A 16001-nucleotide genomic window follows, 5' to 3' on the forward strand; every position below is an offset into this window, starting at 1 on the left:
TCACCTGGGCATTATCTTGGGCACGTTCTAGCGTCCATTTCTGTGACTGCAAGAGTGCAAGGCGCTTGTGATTTCTGTGTGTCTCGCATCACATCAAGGCGCTTGCTGCCATTGAACGGGAAAACCAAGTTGGAGAGAAACACAAGTCAGCAATATTGCAATGCTGTCAGGCAACGTGCGTCAAGAGTCTCAGATCTGCTAACCTGCATTGCCAGTTTGTCACTTATCTTAGCGCTCTGTGGAGACTAGAGAAGACGCCCCCAAGCATAGCCGAACGGAGCTCCGGCCCAAGTCAGCGGGATCGGACGCCCGTCCGAGGCACGGCGGAGGCGGACGGGTAGGAAGTGTTAGATGTATAATATACTGTTGGTATTTTTCCTTTTGTATTAGAGATTTTGTGTATATTTCCTCCTTCCTGTACCTGTATATATTTGGGTCTAGTGCCCCTTTATGAATACAAGTACTATTCCTAACATTGTATATAACCAAACTAGGGTTATATTTCTTCTCAATCTACCCTAGTTTTTCCTTCGCACATTGCACTTGCATGCTATTCTTCGCCGTCCTCCCACTCGTCCGCCTGCGTCGCTGCCCGCTGGCCTGCCGCCGCCCGTGCACCTCTGCCGCTCGTCCACCTTTGCTGCCGGCTGGATCTCCTGTCCGCCTGCGTCGCCATCCGTTGGCCCGCCGCCGCTCGTGCACCTCTATCGCCCGCCTGCGTCGCCCGCCCGCCCGTGCTGACGTCTGCTAGCCCGCCGCTGCCCGTGCGCGCGACGCCCGCCGGACTACCCGTGCACGCTGACGCTCGCTGGACCGCCTGCCGCCTCCCCGCCGCCCGTGCGGGTCCTTTGCTGCTCGTGCGTCCGCCCGTGAGCCTCTGAGGCTCAGGGCTATGTAAAAAAACAAAAAAAACAAAAAACAAAAAAGACACTTGCGCTAATCTGCGCTCTTGCTGTCACCATGGCTCCCTCTTCGGCTCCTTCGTCTAGTGGTGTCCCAGTGTTACATTGTCCGGTGTTGTTCAATGGCACCAACTATTGAGATTGGGTTCCTCGTCTACGGATTCATATGCGTGGTCTTTGTCTTTGGGAGTTAGTCAAGTTGCCTTGTCCACCTCATCCCACTGCTCCTACATATCCGATGATTCCTGAGAAGCCTGTGATTCCAAAGAAGGCTACAACTGAAGAGAAGATGGAGTTGGATCAATTGCTTGTTGCTTATGATGTGGACGTGGCAAAGCTGCTTGCTGATTATGATGATGGTCTTGCATCGTATGAGTCTCAGTTTACTGCATACAGGACATGGGTTGATGAGGATGCTCGAGCTGCTTCTATTCTTGTTGCTAGCATGGAGGATAGGTTTTCGGCTGATATTGTTGAGCTTGATTTTGCACATCTCATGTGGGCCTTTCTTCGTAAGCACTATGAGCCCACTGGTCAGTCTACCTTTCTTGCAGCCATTCGTCAGTAGCAGCTTGTTTGATAGGGTGATAGTACAGTTGATGACTTCTATGCTCATATTTCTGCTATTTGGCGCCAGATTGACACTCCTGGTCCTCAGTTGTCACCTAACACTTGTCAGTCTTGCCTAGGTCAGCAGCAGGCCCTTAAGCTTCGCCGCACCTACGACTTCTTGACACGTCTTCGAGATGAGTTCGAGCCACTTCGTGCACAGCTGCTTGCTCGACATCCTTGTGTCTCTCTGATGGAGGCTCTTGCTGTTATTCGTAATGAGGAGACTGGCCTTTCTGCTGCTGAATTGTTGCGGCGCTCTTCAGTTTTGGCCGCCAGCTCCTCCACTCGATCTGTTGTTCCTTCACCTATGGTGCCTTCTTCTGAGAGTCGAGGGGGTGGAGGTCTTAAATGTGTCTGGTGTGGCAAGGATAATCATGTGGAGGCATATTGTTACAGGAAGAAGAAGGCTCAGTCTCGTGAGGCTCAGTCTTGCCGAGGTGGTCGTTCTTCACAGGGTACTAGTGGTACTGGTGGTTTTGGTTCTGGAGGTCCTTAGAGGAGTTCTGTTAGTTCTGAGACACAGGAGATCATCAGGTTGCTCGGTCACCTTGTCTCCTCTACACCATCAGGAGCTGCGGGTTCTGTAACTCAGCCTTCTGCACCTACAAGTTCTGCTGTTGCTTTTCAATCTTCCACTCTGGGACCATCTTCCATGTCTACTCCAGGTATTTGTCATGGATTCTTGATTTTGGTGCTTCGTTTCATATGACTCCTTATTGCACCTGTCTTTCTTCCATACGTTCTCCATCTGATTCTCCCACTGTTCATATAGTCGATGGTTCTTCTCTTCTTGTTGTAGGACATGGCACTCTCCTATCTGACTCTTTTCATGTCCCTGATATTTCTTATGTTCCTGATCCGACCATGCAGCTCATGTCCGCTGGCCAGCTCACTAATCATGATTGTCATGTTATTCTTGATTCTAATTTTTGTTATGTTCAGGATCATCGCACGGGTCAGTTGGTTGGTACTGGCCCTCGTCGTTGTGATTCCCAGCGTCTTTGGGAGCTTGACTAGTTTCATCTTCTTTCCGCTGTGCCCGTCAGTCTAGTTGGCTCCGCTTTGGCTGCTTCGTCGACCTCATCGTTTGATCAGTGGCATCATCGCTTGGGTCATCTATGTGGCTCTCGTCTGTCTAGTTTGATTCGTCGTGGTCTTTTAGGGTTAGTTTCAAGTCATGAGTCTTTAGCTCGGTGTCAGGATTGTAGGTTGAGCAAGCAGATTCAGCTTGCCTATCATTCTAGTGAGTCTTTATCACAGTGTCCTTTTGATCTTGTTCATTCGGATGTCTGGGAACGTGCTCCCTTTGTCTCTAAAGGGGGGCATCGATACTATATTATATTGATAGATGATTTTTTTCGTCATACATGGATTTATTTTATGAAACATCGTAGTGAGGCCTTATCTATCTACAAGACTTTTACTGCTATGATCCGCACTCATTTTGACACCTCTATTCGTATTTTTTGTGCTGATTTTGTAGGAGAGTACCTTTCTATAGCTCTTAGTCAGGTTCTCTCTGAGCAAGTCACTCTTGCTCAGTTTTCTTATCCTGGCACCATGCTCAGAATGGTGTGGCTGAGCGCAAGCATCGTCATCTTCTTGAGACTGCTCGTGCTCTTATGCTCGCTTCTTTTGTTCCGCCTTCTTTTTGGGCTAAGGCTATGTATACAGCCACTTATTTGACTAACATTCAACCTTCTTCTGCTCTTCATGGTGAGATTCCTTTTGAGCGTCTTACGAATAAGACGTCTGACTATTCTAGTCTTCGTCTCTTTGGTTGTGTATGCTATGTTCTTCTTGCACCGCGTGAGTACACGAAGTTGATTGCTCAGTCTGCTGAGTGTGTTTTTCTTGACTATAATTCTAAGCATAAGGGATATTATTGTTGGGATCCGGTTAGTCGTATGATGAGGATTTTTCGGGATGTTGTATTTGATGAATCTCGTTCTTTTTATCCTCATCCTTCTTCTGATGTTTCCCCTGCATCTTTGGTTGATTCACTATCCTTGTTGATATTACCTGATACTTCTATTGCTATCACACCTTTATCACGGTGGATACCTCCTCCAGCTGCTCCTCTTGTAGTCTCCTCGCATGTCCATCATGCTGATGTGCTCTCATCGGAGCCTACTTCTTTGGAGTGTCCTATTGTGGCTGCTAATTTTTCTATGAAGCCACCAATGACACATGTCTATACTTGTCGTGTTTGGACTTCTTCTGATGTGCCATCTTCTTCTGATGCACCATCTTCGTCTGATACGCCACCTTCTCCTATTGAGGCCTCTCTTTCAGAGGATTCCTCTCCTGAGCAGCTTCTTCGTCGTAGTCATCATCTTCGTAGACGTCCTGATTATTATTCTCCTTCTGTTTATGCTGCTACTGTTCTTTCGGAACCGACATCTTATCGTGATGCTCTTCCTCATCAGGAATGGCAGCACGCTATGGCTGAGGAGATTGCAGCTCTTAAGCACACTCACACATGGGATTTTGTTCCTCGTCTTGCACATGTGCATCCTATTACATGTAAGTGGGTTTATAAGGTGAAGACCCGCTCTGATGGTTCTCTTGAGCGCTATAAGGCTCGTCTTGTTGCTCGTGGTTTTTAGCAGGAGCATGGTCGATACTATGATGAGATTTTTACCCCTGTTGCTCACATGACCACTATTCGCACTCTTCTTGATGTGGTCTATGTTCGTGAGTGGTGTATGTTCGTGAGTGGTCCATCTCTCACCTTGATGTCAAGAATGCCTTTCTTAATGGTGAGCTGCGTGAGGAGGTCTACATGCAGCCGCCACTTGGGTATTCTGTTCCTGAGGGTATGGTTTGTCGTCTTCGTCGCTCGCTTTATGGCCTCAAACAGGCTCCTCGTGCTTGATTTCAGCATTTTGCCCCTGTGGTTACTGCAGTTGGATTTTCTGCTAGTGCTCATGATCCTGCGCTTTTTGTCCATACTTCACCACATGGTCGGACTCTTCCCTTTCTTTATGTCGATGGTATGATCATTACTGGAGATGATCCTCAGTATATCGCCTTTGTCAAGGCCCATCGCAGTAAGCAGTTTCTTATGTCTGATTTTGGTCCTCTTCGTTTCTTTCTTGGGATTGAGGTTTCTTCCACATATGAGGGCTTCTATCTATCTCAAGAAAAGTATATTCAGGATCTTCTTGATCGTGCTTCTCTTACTGATCATCGGACTGTTGAGACTCCCATGGAACTTAATGTTCATCTACGAGCCACTGATAGTGAGCCTCTTGAGGATCCCACTCATTAGCGTCATATTGTTGGGAGTCTTTTTTATCTTGGTGTTACTCGTCCTGATATCTCCTATGCTGTGCATATCCTAAGTCAGTCTGTTTTAGCTCCCCCTCATCTTCATTATAGTCATCTTCTTCGTGTCTTACGTTACCTTCGTGGGACTTTTCCACGCCGTCTATTCTTTTCACGCTCTAGCTCCTTACATCTCCAGACATATTGTGATGCTACCTGGACTAGTGATCCCTCTGATCGTCAATCTCTTTCTGCCTATTGTGTTTTTCTTGGTGGTTCCCTTGTTGCTTGGAAGACTAAGAAGTAAGTAGCAGTTTCTCGTTCGAGTACTGAGGCTGAGTTGCGTGCTATGGTGCTTGTGACGGCAGATGTGACTTGGTTACGGTGGTTGCTTGAGGATTTTGGTGTTTCAGTTTCTGTGTTGACTCCTCTTTTGTCTGACAGTACAGGTGCTATCAGTATTGCTCGTGATCCGGTGAAGCATGAGCTTACTAAGCATATTGGTGTGGATGTTTCTTACACAATCACAGGTTCAGGATGGGGTTATTGCTCTTCAGTATGTGGCTTCAGAGTTGCAGTTGGCTGATTTATTTACAAAGGCACAGATCCGAGTTTAGCACAGATTTTCTCTCTCCAAACTCAGTGTTCTCGACCCACCATGAGTTTGAGGGGGTATTAGATGTATATGTACTGTTGGTATTTTTTTCTTTTGTATTAGAGGATTTTGTGTATATTTTCTCCTTCCAGTATCTATATATATTTGGACCTGGTGCACTTATTATGAATATAAGTGCTGTTCCTAGCAGCAGGAAGGAACTTGGAAGTGATGATGGGACACACAACCCTCGACAGCTGGGCCGGATCGCGACCATGTTGAGCAGCGAGGAACTATTGGGCCTGTGAATATGTGCATAGGCTTTTTCCAAAGGCCCGTTGTGTCAAAAAGGGCCACGCTTGCGCTTTGAGCAATGCCGATCTTCCTGGCCTGCTTATCTGCCTGATTATACTACTGATTAAAAATTTAGCAAGTGTCAATGGTCTGTAAGCTTTGAGTGTCGGTGAGTCGGTGAGAACTTTTTTTTTAGAATCGAAGGTTCGCGGTAAACTTTCCTTTCTCCAAGAAAGAGGATAAATAAACGAACAGCAAGTTCATCTGGACTCCATGTGCAGAGCAGAGCATTCTGCATTCCAGTGCCGTGCTGTAAAAAATAATGTTTAGGTTTCAGTTCATTTACCAAGCTTTCCACAATGGCCAATCTCCATGAGTCAAAGAGGCCACCTCGAGATACCCACCAGCTGCGCTGCTCGATCAAAACCAAATGGCAACGCTAGTCAACTGTTTAGTGTATGACGAGCTAGGGACAGTGGAGATACTCTTCTGCAGTAATAATTAATCCATGAGTATAGCTCACGATTACTAGGAAATCCAATACTCCTGCATCGATCGACGAAAAGAATTACTCCTACAGATCTACTGCTAGAAGCGAAGCTCTCAGTGAGTATCCAACGCAGAAACGCCGCAGATTTCAACTCCTAGCTCGTGGATTCGCGTTGCATCTTAATCTGGCACACCATCACCGCCCGGTTGCACGCGCTAGGCGGCAGAAATGCAGCAGCGCAAGCCGGCGGCGCCGGAAATCCCTGTGTCACAGGGCGCGATGGCATGCGACGCCTGGCCAGAGGCCGAGGGAGCTCGGCCGGAGCACTGGCCCCTGCCGCGGAAGAAGAGGCTGGCCCTGGACAGGAAGCGGTGGAACACGGTGGTCAACGTCGTGCTCGTCGCCTTCGTCATGGCCGTGCCGCCGGTCGTCGTCGTCTACGCCGGGGGCGGCGGCGCACCCGCGGTTTGGATCGCGGCCGCCAAGGCCCAGCTGCGCCGAGGTGAGTTCCAAACTTCCATGTGGTTGTTGTTATTGTGCTGGCTGCAGCTATGGACTTAATCGAGTGCTATGAACAAGCTTTTTCACCTGACAGTTTGCTCCACTGCAGGTTCCGGCGATCGCTCTTTTCCATACGCCACAAGCCCACCTGACAAACTCCTCGGCGGCCTCTTGCCCGACGGCCTCGACGAGAGATCATGCCGCAGCAGGTACGAATCCTCCATGTACCGCCGGAACCCCGGACGGCGACCTTCTCCGCTCCTCATCGCAAAGCTGCGGAAGCACGAGGAGCTCCAGAGACGGTGCGGGCCGAACACCAACGCGTACAACCTCGCCATCGAGCAGCTCCGGGCCGGCAAGAGCGCCGGCTCGCCGGAGTGCAAGTACGTGGTCTCCATCTCCTACCGAGGCCTCGGCAACCGCATCCTCGCCGCGGCGTCGGCGTTCCTCTACGCGGTGCTCACGGAGCGCGCCCTCCTCGTGGACCCGAGCAACAAGATGGACGAGCTCTTCTGCGAGCCGTTCCCCGGCACGACGTGGCTGCTCCCGCGGGACTTTCCCCTGGCGAGCTACACGAACTTCAGCATCGACACCGCCGAGAGCTACGGCAACATGCTGAGGAACAAGGTGCTCAGCGCCGACGCGCCGCCGGCGGAGCTGCCGGCGTTCGCGTACCTCCACCTCGACCACGACTACGGCCACGAGGACAAGATGTTCTTCTGCGACGACGACCAGCGGCTGCTCTCGAACGTCCAGTGGCTACTCATGAGGACGGACCTGTACACCGTGCCGGGTCTGTTCCTGATCACGGCGTTCCAGGAGGAGCTCGACGCGCTCTTCCCGGAGCGCGACGCCGCGTTCCACCACCTGGCGCGGTACCTGTTCTACCCGACCAACCACGTCTGGGGCCTCGTCACCCGCTACTACCGCGCGTACCTCGCGCGGGCGGACCTCCGGGTCGGCATCCAGGTGCGCAACTTCGACCCCAGGCACGCGCAGTCGCCGCACGTCCTCCGGCAGATCACGTCCTGCGTGTGGAGGGAGAAGGTGCTCCCCGAGGTCCTCGCTACGGGAGAGCACGCCGCGCCGGCGACGCCTGGCGCCGCCAGGTCCACGGCCGTCCTGATGACCTCTCTCCGGCCGTGGTACTACGAGCGCATCAAGGGGATGTACTGGGACCACGCGACGGCGACCGGCGAGGACGTGAGCGTGCACCAGCCGAGCCACGAGGGGCAGCAGCAGTTCGGCAAGAGGTCGCACGACGGCAGGGCGTGGGCGGAGATGTACCTGCTGAGCCTGTGCGACGTGCTGGTGACCAGCGGCTGGTCCACGTTCGGGTACGTGGCGCAGGGGCTCGGCGGCGTGGCGCCGTGGGTGCTGCACAAGCAGCCGGCGAACCTCACGGCGGCGCCGGACCCGCCGTGCTTCCGGGACGTGTCCATGGAGCCGTGCTTCCACGCGCCGCACGTCTACGACTGCAAGATGAAGCGTGGACTGGACACCGGGGAAGTGCTGCCGCATGTCAGGCACTGCCAGGACGTGAGCTGGGGGTTGAAGCTTGTCGATCCTAAGTTGTACAAGGTTTGAGATTTCAGAACAGAATTTAGGTGGACCGACCTGGAGTAGCTAATTAAGCTGAAAGATTCTTGCATTGGTCTGGTCAGGAAAAAAAAATCAAGCAACATGACGTCAGGGCCAAAACCATGGATCAAAGCCTCAAAGGGGGTTCTCTTATGATTGTTTGGGACTTGATCAGATTGGATCTAAAACCCTTTACGGCTTTATCCCAACTAAGCAGAAGAAAAAGAAGGTATTGATGGATTGCACTTGCAGAAGAATTGGTAGGTCAAGGAGTTACCCAAGACTCCAAGAGTGAGCTGCTTAGGTGCTCCTTTTTTTTTCTTCCCAAATGCACTGATGTACTGCAAGGTATTAAAATTCTGAATGGTATGCCAAATTCGGCTGCCCTATACTGATATGTCTAGATGCAGATGAACCTAACTTATATCCATAGAAAAGCAGCAGTTTACTAGCAAACCGGCTTTTCCTTTTGGTTTTTGAACTATAGCCACTTCCTTTTCTTTTCCCAACTGAATCATTCAGTTACAGCACGTGCAGCTACATCCAAACCTCAGAGGTCACACGCTGCCTTTAGTTTGAACAAGGATAGTAATCATCTTGGCATGTAAAAGAGTAACAGAGCGGTCTTTTGAATCAAGAAAACAAAACGATGAATTATACGGTCTTTTGAAGGGGAAAGAGAGAGACGACGAGGTGGGACAAGCAAAGGTGAAATGGTGCTGTGTCTCTTTAGAAACGTAAAGTGCACATGAATTCTGCTGCCGCTGCCATGGTGCTTCTCACGGTGATATGGCTAACCGGCATCATCACACTGCTAACTGCTAAGCACGCAAGTCATGGAAGCGTTTTAGCTTGTCCGGAGCATCATCTTGCCTGTCCGGGTGGTCACTGGCCACCGAGATCTTCGACTTGTCGGCATGCGAGAGCGTGGAGACAAGGCGATTAAGGGGCTGTTTGGAAGGAGGAGGCTAAACTTTAGCCCTGTCACATCGGATGTTCGGATACTAATTAAGAGGACTAAACATAAGCTAATTACAAAACTAATTGCAGAACCCCTAGGCTAAATCGCGAGACGAATCTATTGAGCCTAATTAATCCATCATTAGTGAATGGTTACTGTAGCACCACATTGTCAAATCATGCACTAATTAGGCTTAATAGATTCGTCTCGCGATTTAGCCTAGGGGTTGTGTAATTAGTTTTGTAATTAATCTAAGTTTAATACTCCTAATTAGTGTCCAAACATTCGATGTGACGGGGGCTAAAATTTAGCCCCCTCCTCCCAAACACCCCCTAAATCATCTGGCGTAGAGCTGTTCCACTTCCAGGTGGGTGTTCGAAGCAGACAGGTTTTCTGCAGTTCTGCAAGTTATGCAGACTCTCCTTTCTTTCGCCCACTGGTGCCTGGTCCATCATCCATGGAACAGACGCCCGGGACTCCCATTCAATGCGCCCAAAAGCGGAATGCCAACCCGGCACCCGAGCCTCATGACCCGGCCGGCCTGCTCAACGCCAACGGCCACACGATCCGCGCGTCCGGCGCCCTCGCCCATGCGCAGCGTGGCCAGGAGCCACTCTTCCCCGTCACCGGCAGCCGGCACGGCAGCACGGCACCGTCCGTCCGGCTTTTGAATTTTCTTGGCGTCTCCCTCTTCGTCCGCAGCATGTTACGCGGACTGTTTGAGGGGATTCTTCGTTATTTTCCATCACCGACGCCGCGTAACCTGAAACAAAGAGGGCCTTTGCGGAGGCCGAACAGGTGAAGACCCTCACGACGTCCTCGTCCTGACGCTGTCGCCGCACGCCGAGGCGCTCCAGTTCCACCGACAACTCCGAAGCCGACGACGCCCCGTCCGGCCGCCCCCACTCGCCACGCCACCGTGCCATCACGTCGTCGTCCGGTCGTCCCTATTCGGCTATTCCGACCCCACTCTTTTTTTTTTTCACCTCAAACGCATCGAAAACCCCTGTGCCGCCCGGCCCCCGTCACGTGCCGCGCCCTGCTCGCCGCTCCCCTGGCGTCCCACGTATACGCACCCTTTTCTATTTCAGCCGCGCGGGTCCGCATCTGAACGTCGCCTTTCGTGCCGCGGCGCAACCGCAACGCCCGCCTCGTCGCGGACACCTCCGCGCGCTGTGCTTTCCATCCCACTGCGCCCCCGCGGCTCGGGCGCCGCCGCCGCCGCGCCACATGGACATCAAGGAGCGGATCCACCGCTCGCCGCCGCCGACGCCGCAGGAGCAGGCGGGGGCGGCGCCCGCGCACCCGCGCGGGAGGAAGGGCCGGGTCGCGGCGCTGCCGCTGTCGGTCGCGGCGCTCGTGGCGTGCGGGGTCGTGCTGCTGCTGCTCGCGGGCGGCTCCGCGGCGAGGAGGGGCAGCCAGTTCCTCGACGCAGATCCTGCCAGTGCCGGGCTCGCCGGCGACGACCGTGGCGACGTGCACCAGGCCCGCCCGCGCGATGGTACGTGAAAACTACTACGTACGTGTGCGTGGTCCTTGGTTTGACAGTTTCCGTTCGATGTTCGGCTTGTTCTTGGACCACCGTCCGGTCGTACTAGTTCTGAATTCCCCGAGTATACTGTCTGTTGGTGGCGACGTGACATCTTGATCTTGTGTGGCACACGTCGCCTATTTAAGTGTTTGGGTTCCATGACCTGTCCATACTTCCACTGTAAAGTCTTAACTCTTAAGTCTTACTCTGGTTTAGGCCTGGCGGCCTGCAATGTAAACGCTCTTGTGCATGTGTGGGGTTCTGCATGAAGACTATGATCTCGCTGGATGTGAATTCTGCACTAGAAATTGAGATAAGTTAGTTTATTCTGGTTTGCCATGTTAAATAGTGGCAAAAGGTCTAACTCAAGTTTTGCCGTGACGTTTATTCATCGCCTGCCTGGTGTACCTACTTTATTGTGCTAACACAATTTCTTTTTTGAAAGTAAGCTAACACAATTTCATAGTGTATCATGCTATAGGAACGATTGAGTAGCATCTGAAATTCTAGATTTTATGTTTATTGAAATGGTAATTCGAGAGAACTCTAGTTAATAATTCAACATTATCTCACATTTCTTTCCTTTTCTTTTTTGAGAATCCCCATTATCCCGCATTTGCATTTTTCATGAATGTATATGATCAAAGAATGAGTTAAAATTTTCCCTTTGTCTTGCACAGATTGAAATTAATTTATTCTACCTGAATTCTGACACCAAACTATTCACTGGCTGTGTTCAGGGGGTCATGGAACTATGGAATCTTCCAAAGTTCAAAGGGACAAACTCATTGGTGGCTTGTTAGCTCCTGGTTTTGATGAGCAGTCATGTCTAAGTAGATACCAATCAGTACTTTACCGTAAAAAATCGCCCCATTTACTATCAACATACCTTCTTGAAAGACTAAGAGAACAAGAGGTTCTCCAGAAGAAATGTGGCCCGCATACAGAGTCATACAAGAAAGCTATTGAACTGCTAAAATCTGGTCAGGATGTTAAGGTTGGAGATTGCAACTATTTGGTATGGGTATCGTATAGTGGCCTTGGGAACAGGATCTTAACTATTACCTCAGCATTTCTCTATGCCATCCTTACAAATAGAGTTTTACTTGTAGATGGAGATAAAGGCACTGCTGATCTTTTCTGCGAACCATTCCCTGAAACTTCATGGTTATTACCGTTGGATTTCCCGATTAATCAATTTAAGAACTTCAGTGTTGGCTCCCCTGAGAGTTACGGAAACATGGTGAAAACTGAACGCATTCGTTCTGATGGTTCTTTTAAGGGTCCTAAGCCTGCCTTTATTTATCTTCACCTGGCTCATGATTATGATGATTACGATAAGCTTTTTTTCTGTGAACATAGTCAGCAGCATCTTCAGAGGATCCCATGGCTGATCATAAGATCCGATAATTACTTTGTACCTTCACTTTTTCTGATCCCAGCATACCAAGAGGAGCTCATGAGGCTGTTTCCTCAGAAAGACGCTGTTTTCCATCACTTGGGACGTTACTTGTTCCACCCTACCAATGTTGTCTGGGGCTTGATTACAAGGTACTATGATTCTTATCTTGCTACAGCTGACGAGAAGTTGGGTGTCCAAATCAGAGTCTTTGATACTGAAACCGGTCCATTTCAGCATGTCTTGGATCAGGTCCTTTCTTGTACACTGAAGGAAAATTTACTACCAGAGGTTAATGCACAACAGCCAATTGTGTCGACAAGGAAACTCAGGTCAAAAGTTGTTCTGATTACTTCTTTGAACTCTGGATACTACGAAAGAATCAGGAACATGTATTGGGAACATCCGACGATGAATGGTGAGGTAATTAGCTTCCACCAGCCGAGTCACGAGGAGCATCAGGATTCTGACAAGAAAATGCATAACATGAAAGCATGGGCAGAGATTTATCTGTTAAGCTTATCTGATGTTATGGTAACAAGTGCATGGTCAACTTTTGGGTATGTTGCTCAGGGTCTGAGTGGTCTGAAGACGTGGCTTATGTTCAAACCTGAAAACCGCACTGCACCTAATCCACCTTGCCGTCAAGTTATGTCCATGGAACCGTGCTTTCATGCTCCACCTTTCTATGATTGCAAAGCTAGGAGGGGAACTGATACAGGAAAGCTTGTTCCACATGTAAGACATTGTGAAGATATGAGCTGGGGGCTCAAGCTAGTTGATACGGATGAACGGTAGATGACTAGATGTGGTGTTTTTCTTTGTCGATTTCACATATGTACAGTACAACTGCTTTCTGGTATGCATTTTTTCTTGAACGTCCCGTATGAATTTTTCATGTACAGGTTCAACTTCGTATCTACATTGAAGGCAAGATTTTTCCTTACTTAGTTTAGTTAATATGAAATGGCAAGCTTATGGTCAAGTATAAGCATAGTGCAACTATAACAATATTCTCTCCTGCTCCTTTTTTCACAAATCTTGTACGCAACAACTTTGCATTTCTAATATAATGTTCAGGCCGGCATCTTGCCCATTGTATCCCCTTAAAATAACAAAATTTGCCCCTTTATATTATTTCCATCTCATGTAGCATTCTCTTCACGCCTTGTATGTCATGCATGAACCTCGGAAAAATCAACCAAGAAAATGAAAAGGTGTGACTGAGGACTATGGTCATTTGCACGAATAACACTTTGATAGCTATTGAAGTTCCATATTCAGTTTTCATTATTGAAAAATTTGCAAAGAGGAAAGCTAAAATAATGCACTTCCTGTTAGAAAGCATTGTGTGTTGTTTTTGTGCCACAGCACCGTACAGTGAAAAGCAGAGGTATGGGGACAGAATTCTCAGGAAGAGGAGAGTGTGTGAATGATATTTTTGTTGAATGGATCCGAAAGATGTGTCAAAAGATTGTCGATGGGGCCAACATGAGTTACAGATGCTTGCACCATGAAGCCAAGCATGGCTACCATTGCCAGCCTCCCTGTCACAGAAATAAATCACGTTAGCAAAATGAAAGTGCTCTGGTAGGTATATTTTGCTGGCAGAATGTACTGAGAGGAATTGAAGCTACCATTCTTGATTTCTTTCAACTTCTCTTCATGCGCATTCTCTATGTCTTTTGCAAGTCCTAACGGATTAAACAGTGGACCCCCGGGGTAGCTGCCGAAATATGTAAATTGTAATAAGTGTGGCAAAAGCAAAGGCTTGACAATGTCACTCAAGTACATAATGCTCCAGCACTTACCCTGGCTGTGAACCTACAAGTGCAGCCTCTAGCCCTATGAAGGTTCCTTCCTCTGCTTGTGATCCTGGATTGATGAAGTCCATGTACCTCTTGGTTTCAGCGAATCTGCAGGGAAACGGAGTTACAATAGAGAAGAGAACAGTTCAGTCTTGTTTTCCGTGGAGTCAGATCACAGTCCACACCATTTTAAAATTTCTGGAGCCATTGGAACTTTCTTTAACCACTGAAGAAATGTCTTAGCTGCATGCTGAATTACCCACCCCATCAGGAGAAGCTGGACGAAGAAGAGTGACGTGGTGTTGGCGAAGTCAAATTTCGCTGCACCTGCCTCGAACCACACCGGTAGGTCCCGGATCCCTGATACACGGAGCAACTGCATGTACAGAGAATATAGCGCAATCGAATGAACATCAGGATGGAGAGAGGAGCCTTTTTGTTCACCAAATGGTTAGAGCCCATGTGAATCTTGACCGAACTACTAGGCCCATGATCATTAGGGCGTGAGTGAAATAGGCAGGGAAGGCCCAATTCGGCAACTCTACAACTTGGTCGAGTCCGCCAGGCGCCAGATCACAAGTAGGAGGTCGGTCTGCTGTTTAGTACCACATCGCCTGGATTAGCAGACGCGCGTCCCCAAGGGTGTATAAAACCAGGCGGCGGGCGGGCGTTGGAACTCATCTTTGCGCTTGGGGCAATGACGCAGCTAGTGAGGTAATACCGAGGCGCGTCAATTGCTGGTTGAAAACTATTTCCAAACCCCCTCTTTGGCCCTCTGGGCCACTGAGAATTTCTGGAAGGGCTCCTCCTCTTCGGAGAAGGGAAAGCCCTACAATTCCTAATTCAAATTTTATCCTTTCTTAAGTACTTGAGTAATAATAATTACTGCTTTCGACAGTTTTATTTGCTCTGTAGTTGCAGAGGGAGTCAGATTCAGTAAGAACAAAACGGTTGCAGAGGCAAGTTCGCGGCGAAGTAGCTTACGTCAGTTACAAGGATTCCGGCGACCCCTGCCATGGCAAACCGGCAGTGTACGAGCTCGGCCTGAACGTACCACTTCAAGCTCGCCGGTTCCTCCCCGAGCCCCAGGGGATCGAAGCCGTAGTCACCCGGTAGCCTGCAATCACCGATCATTGATGCTAACATCAGCTGACAAACATCATCGCCTGCAGAAAAAAGCACATGCGGAGCAGAGATTCAGAGTTTCAGATAACCGACGTGCCGTCGAGGTGAGCAGGCGGGTCCAGTCCGGGCAGCCAGGTCGCGCGCTGGGCGCTGGCTCGGACGACGACCCGAGCTCTCGGCGACGGCGCACGGTGTGCGGGCACGGCGAGCGTGCGCCTGCTCCAGCCTGTGAGCGCCCTGGGCCTGGAGGAGGCTGCGCAGGTGTGCAGGGCTCTCCCATGGCTGTTAGCTCCTGTTACGGCGGACGCCATGGCTGGCTGCCACCGGAGATGTTGCTTGCCGGCGGCCGGACTACAGCCTGCGATGGCCTTTCCTCTTTGTTTGCTGTTCTTTTTATGGGAGCGGTGGTGGATTGTTGGACGGAAAAAGCTCTCGGCTCTGGATATGGAATTAGAGGCGTTCATTGCTTCGGTGGCCTGTAATGGTCCGGGTGGATGGAAAAGCTCAAATCCGTTTGCGACAGGTTGAGATCTTGGGCCACATTAATCTGTGCGAGAGGCACACGCACGGGAGATTTTAATTTAATTTTGGGCCCACATTAATCTTGGGCCATATCAATCTGGCCGGGTGGATGGAACAAAAGATGGGCCTCCGGTTGGGCCTGCCTTTGGATCTTTTTCTTCACTTAAGGGTGCGTTTGGTTGCGAGGACGAAGTGGGACGGGACGGGACGATCCCACTTCGTCCCGCGTTTGGTTGGAGGACAGGTGGGACGGGGACATCCCTACGAGGGAATATACCCTCCAGATGCGGGATGCCCCCGTCTCACCAAAACGAGCGGACGGGGGCATCCCACTTCGCCCCCGTCACGCGCCGACTGTCCACGCGGGCGGGCGCGGGCGAGCACAGGCGAGCGCCGGCGGGCGCGGGCGG

The 16001-nt window shown here is 50.2% G+C and overlaps 3 protein-coding genes across 3 annotated transcripts; 2 read left to right on the forward strand and 1 right to left on the reverse strand.

Moving 5' to 3' along the window:
* The first annotated feature begins 6308 nt into the window (after nucleotides 1-6308).
* Nucleotides 6309-8588, forward strand: LOC101774772 (galactoside 2-alpha-L-fucosyltransferase). Its single transcript, XM_004953962.2, has 2 exons — nucleotides 6309-6665; nucleotides 6774-8588. Exons 1-2 carry the CDS (start codon nucleotides 6392-6394, stop codon nucleotides 8249-8251), a joined length of 1752 nt encoding a protein of 583 aa, XP_004954019.2. The 5' UTR covers nucleotides 6309-6391; the 3' UTR covers nucleotides 8252-8588.
* Nucleotides 8589-10344: 1756 nt separating this feature from the next.
* LOC101775181 (galactoside 2-alpha-L-fucosyltransferase) lies at nucleotides 10345-13082 on the forward strand. Its single transcript, XM_004953963.3, has 2 exons — nucleotides 10345-10707; nucleotides 11478-13082. The coding sequence occupies exons 1-2, from the start codon at nucleotides 10437-10439 to the stop codon at nucleotides 12932-12934; spliced, it is 1728 nt and encodes a 575-aa protein (XP_004954020.1). The 5' UTR covers nucleotides 10345-10436; the 3' UTR covers nucleotides 12935-13082.
* A 309-nt stretch (nucleotides 13083-13391) lies between these two features.
* On the reverse strand, nucleotides 13392-15486 carry LOC101775580 (photosystem I chlorophyll a/b-binding protein 5, chloroplastic). The gene is made up of 6 exons (XM_004953964.4): nucleotides 15163-15486; nucleotides 14929-15061; nucleotides 14208-14320; nucleotides 13948-14052; nucleotides 13774-13862; nucleotides 13392-13683 (listed from the first exon to the last, which is right to left on the reverse strand). The coding sequence occupies exons 1-6, from the start codon at nucleotides 15378-15380 to the stop codon at nucleotides 13547-13549; spliced, it is 795 nt and encodes a 264-aa protein (XP_004954021.2). The 5' UTR covers nucleotides 15381-15486; the 3' UTR covers nucleotides 13392-13546.
* Nucleotides 15487-16001: the final 515 nt, after the last annotated feature.

This window comes from Setaria italica, chromosome I, assembly GCF_000263155.2.
Source record: "Setaria italica strain Yugu1 chromosome I, Setaria_italica_v2.0, whole genome shotgun sequence".
Taxonomy (NCBI): Eukaryota; Viridiplantae; Streptophyta; class Magnoliopsida; order Poales; family Poaceae; genus Setaria; species Setaria italica.

Bases quoted from the DNA above. Each gene is read 5' to 3' on its own strand.
- LOC101774772 (XM_004953962.2), top strand. From the start codon at position 6,392: ATGCAGCAGCGCAAGCCGGCGGCGCCGGAAATCCCTGTGTCACAGGGC. The intron at 6,666-6,773 runs GTGAGTTCCAAA...GCTCCACTGCAG, and splicing joins CAAGGCCCAGCTGCGCCGAG to GTTCCGGCGATCGCTCTTTT.
- LOC101775181 (XM_004953963.3), top strand. From the start codon at position 10,437: ATGGACATCAAGGAGCGGATCCACCGCTCGCCGCCGCCGACGCCGCAG. The intron at 10,708-11,477 runs GTACGTGAAAAC...GGCTGTGTTCAG, and splicing joins CCAGGCCCGCCCGCGCGATG to GGGGTCATGGAACTATGGAA.
- LOC101775580 (XM_004953964.4), bottom strand. From the start codon at position 15,380: ATGGCGTCCGCCGTAACAGGAGCTAACAGCCATGGGAGAGCCCTGCAC. The intron at 15,062-15,162 runs GTCGGTTATCTG...CGGTGATTGCAG, and splicing joins CCTGCTCACCTCGACGGCAC to GCTACCGGGTGACTACGGCT. The intron at 13,863-13,947 runs GTAAGTGCTGGA...ATATTTCGGCAG, and splicing joins CTTGTAGGTTCACAGCCAGG to CTACCCCGGGGGTCCACTGT.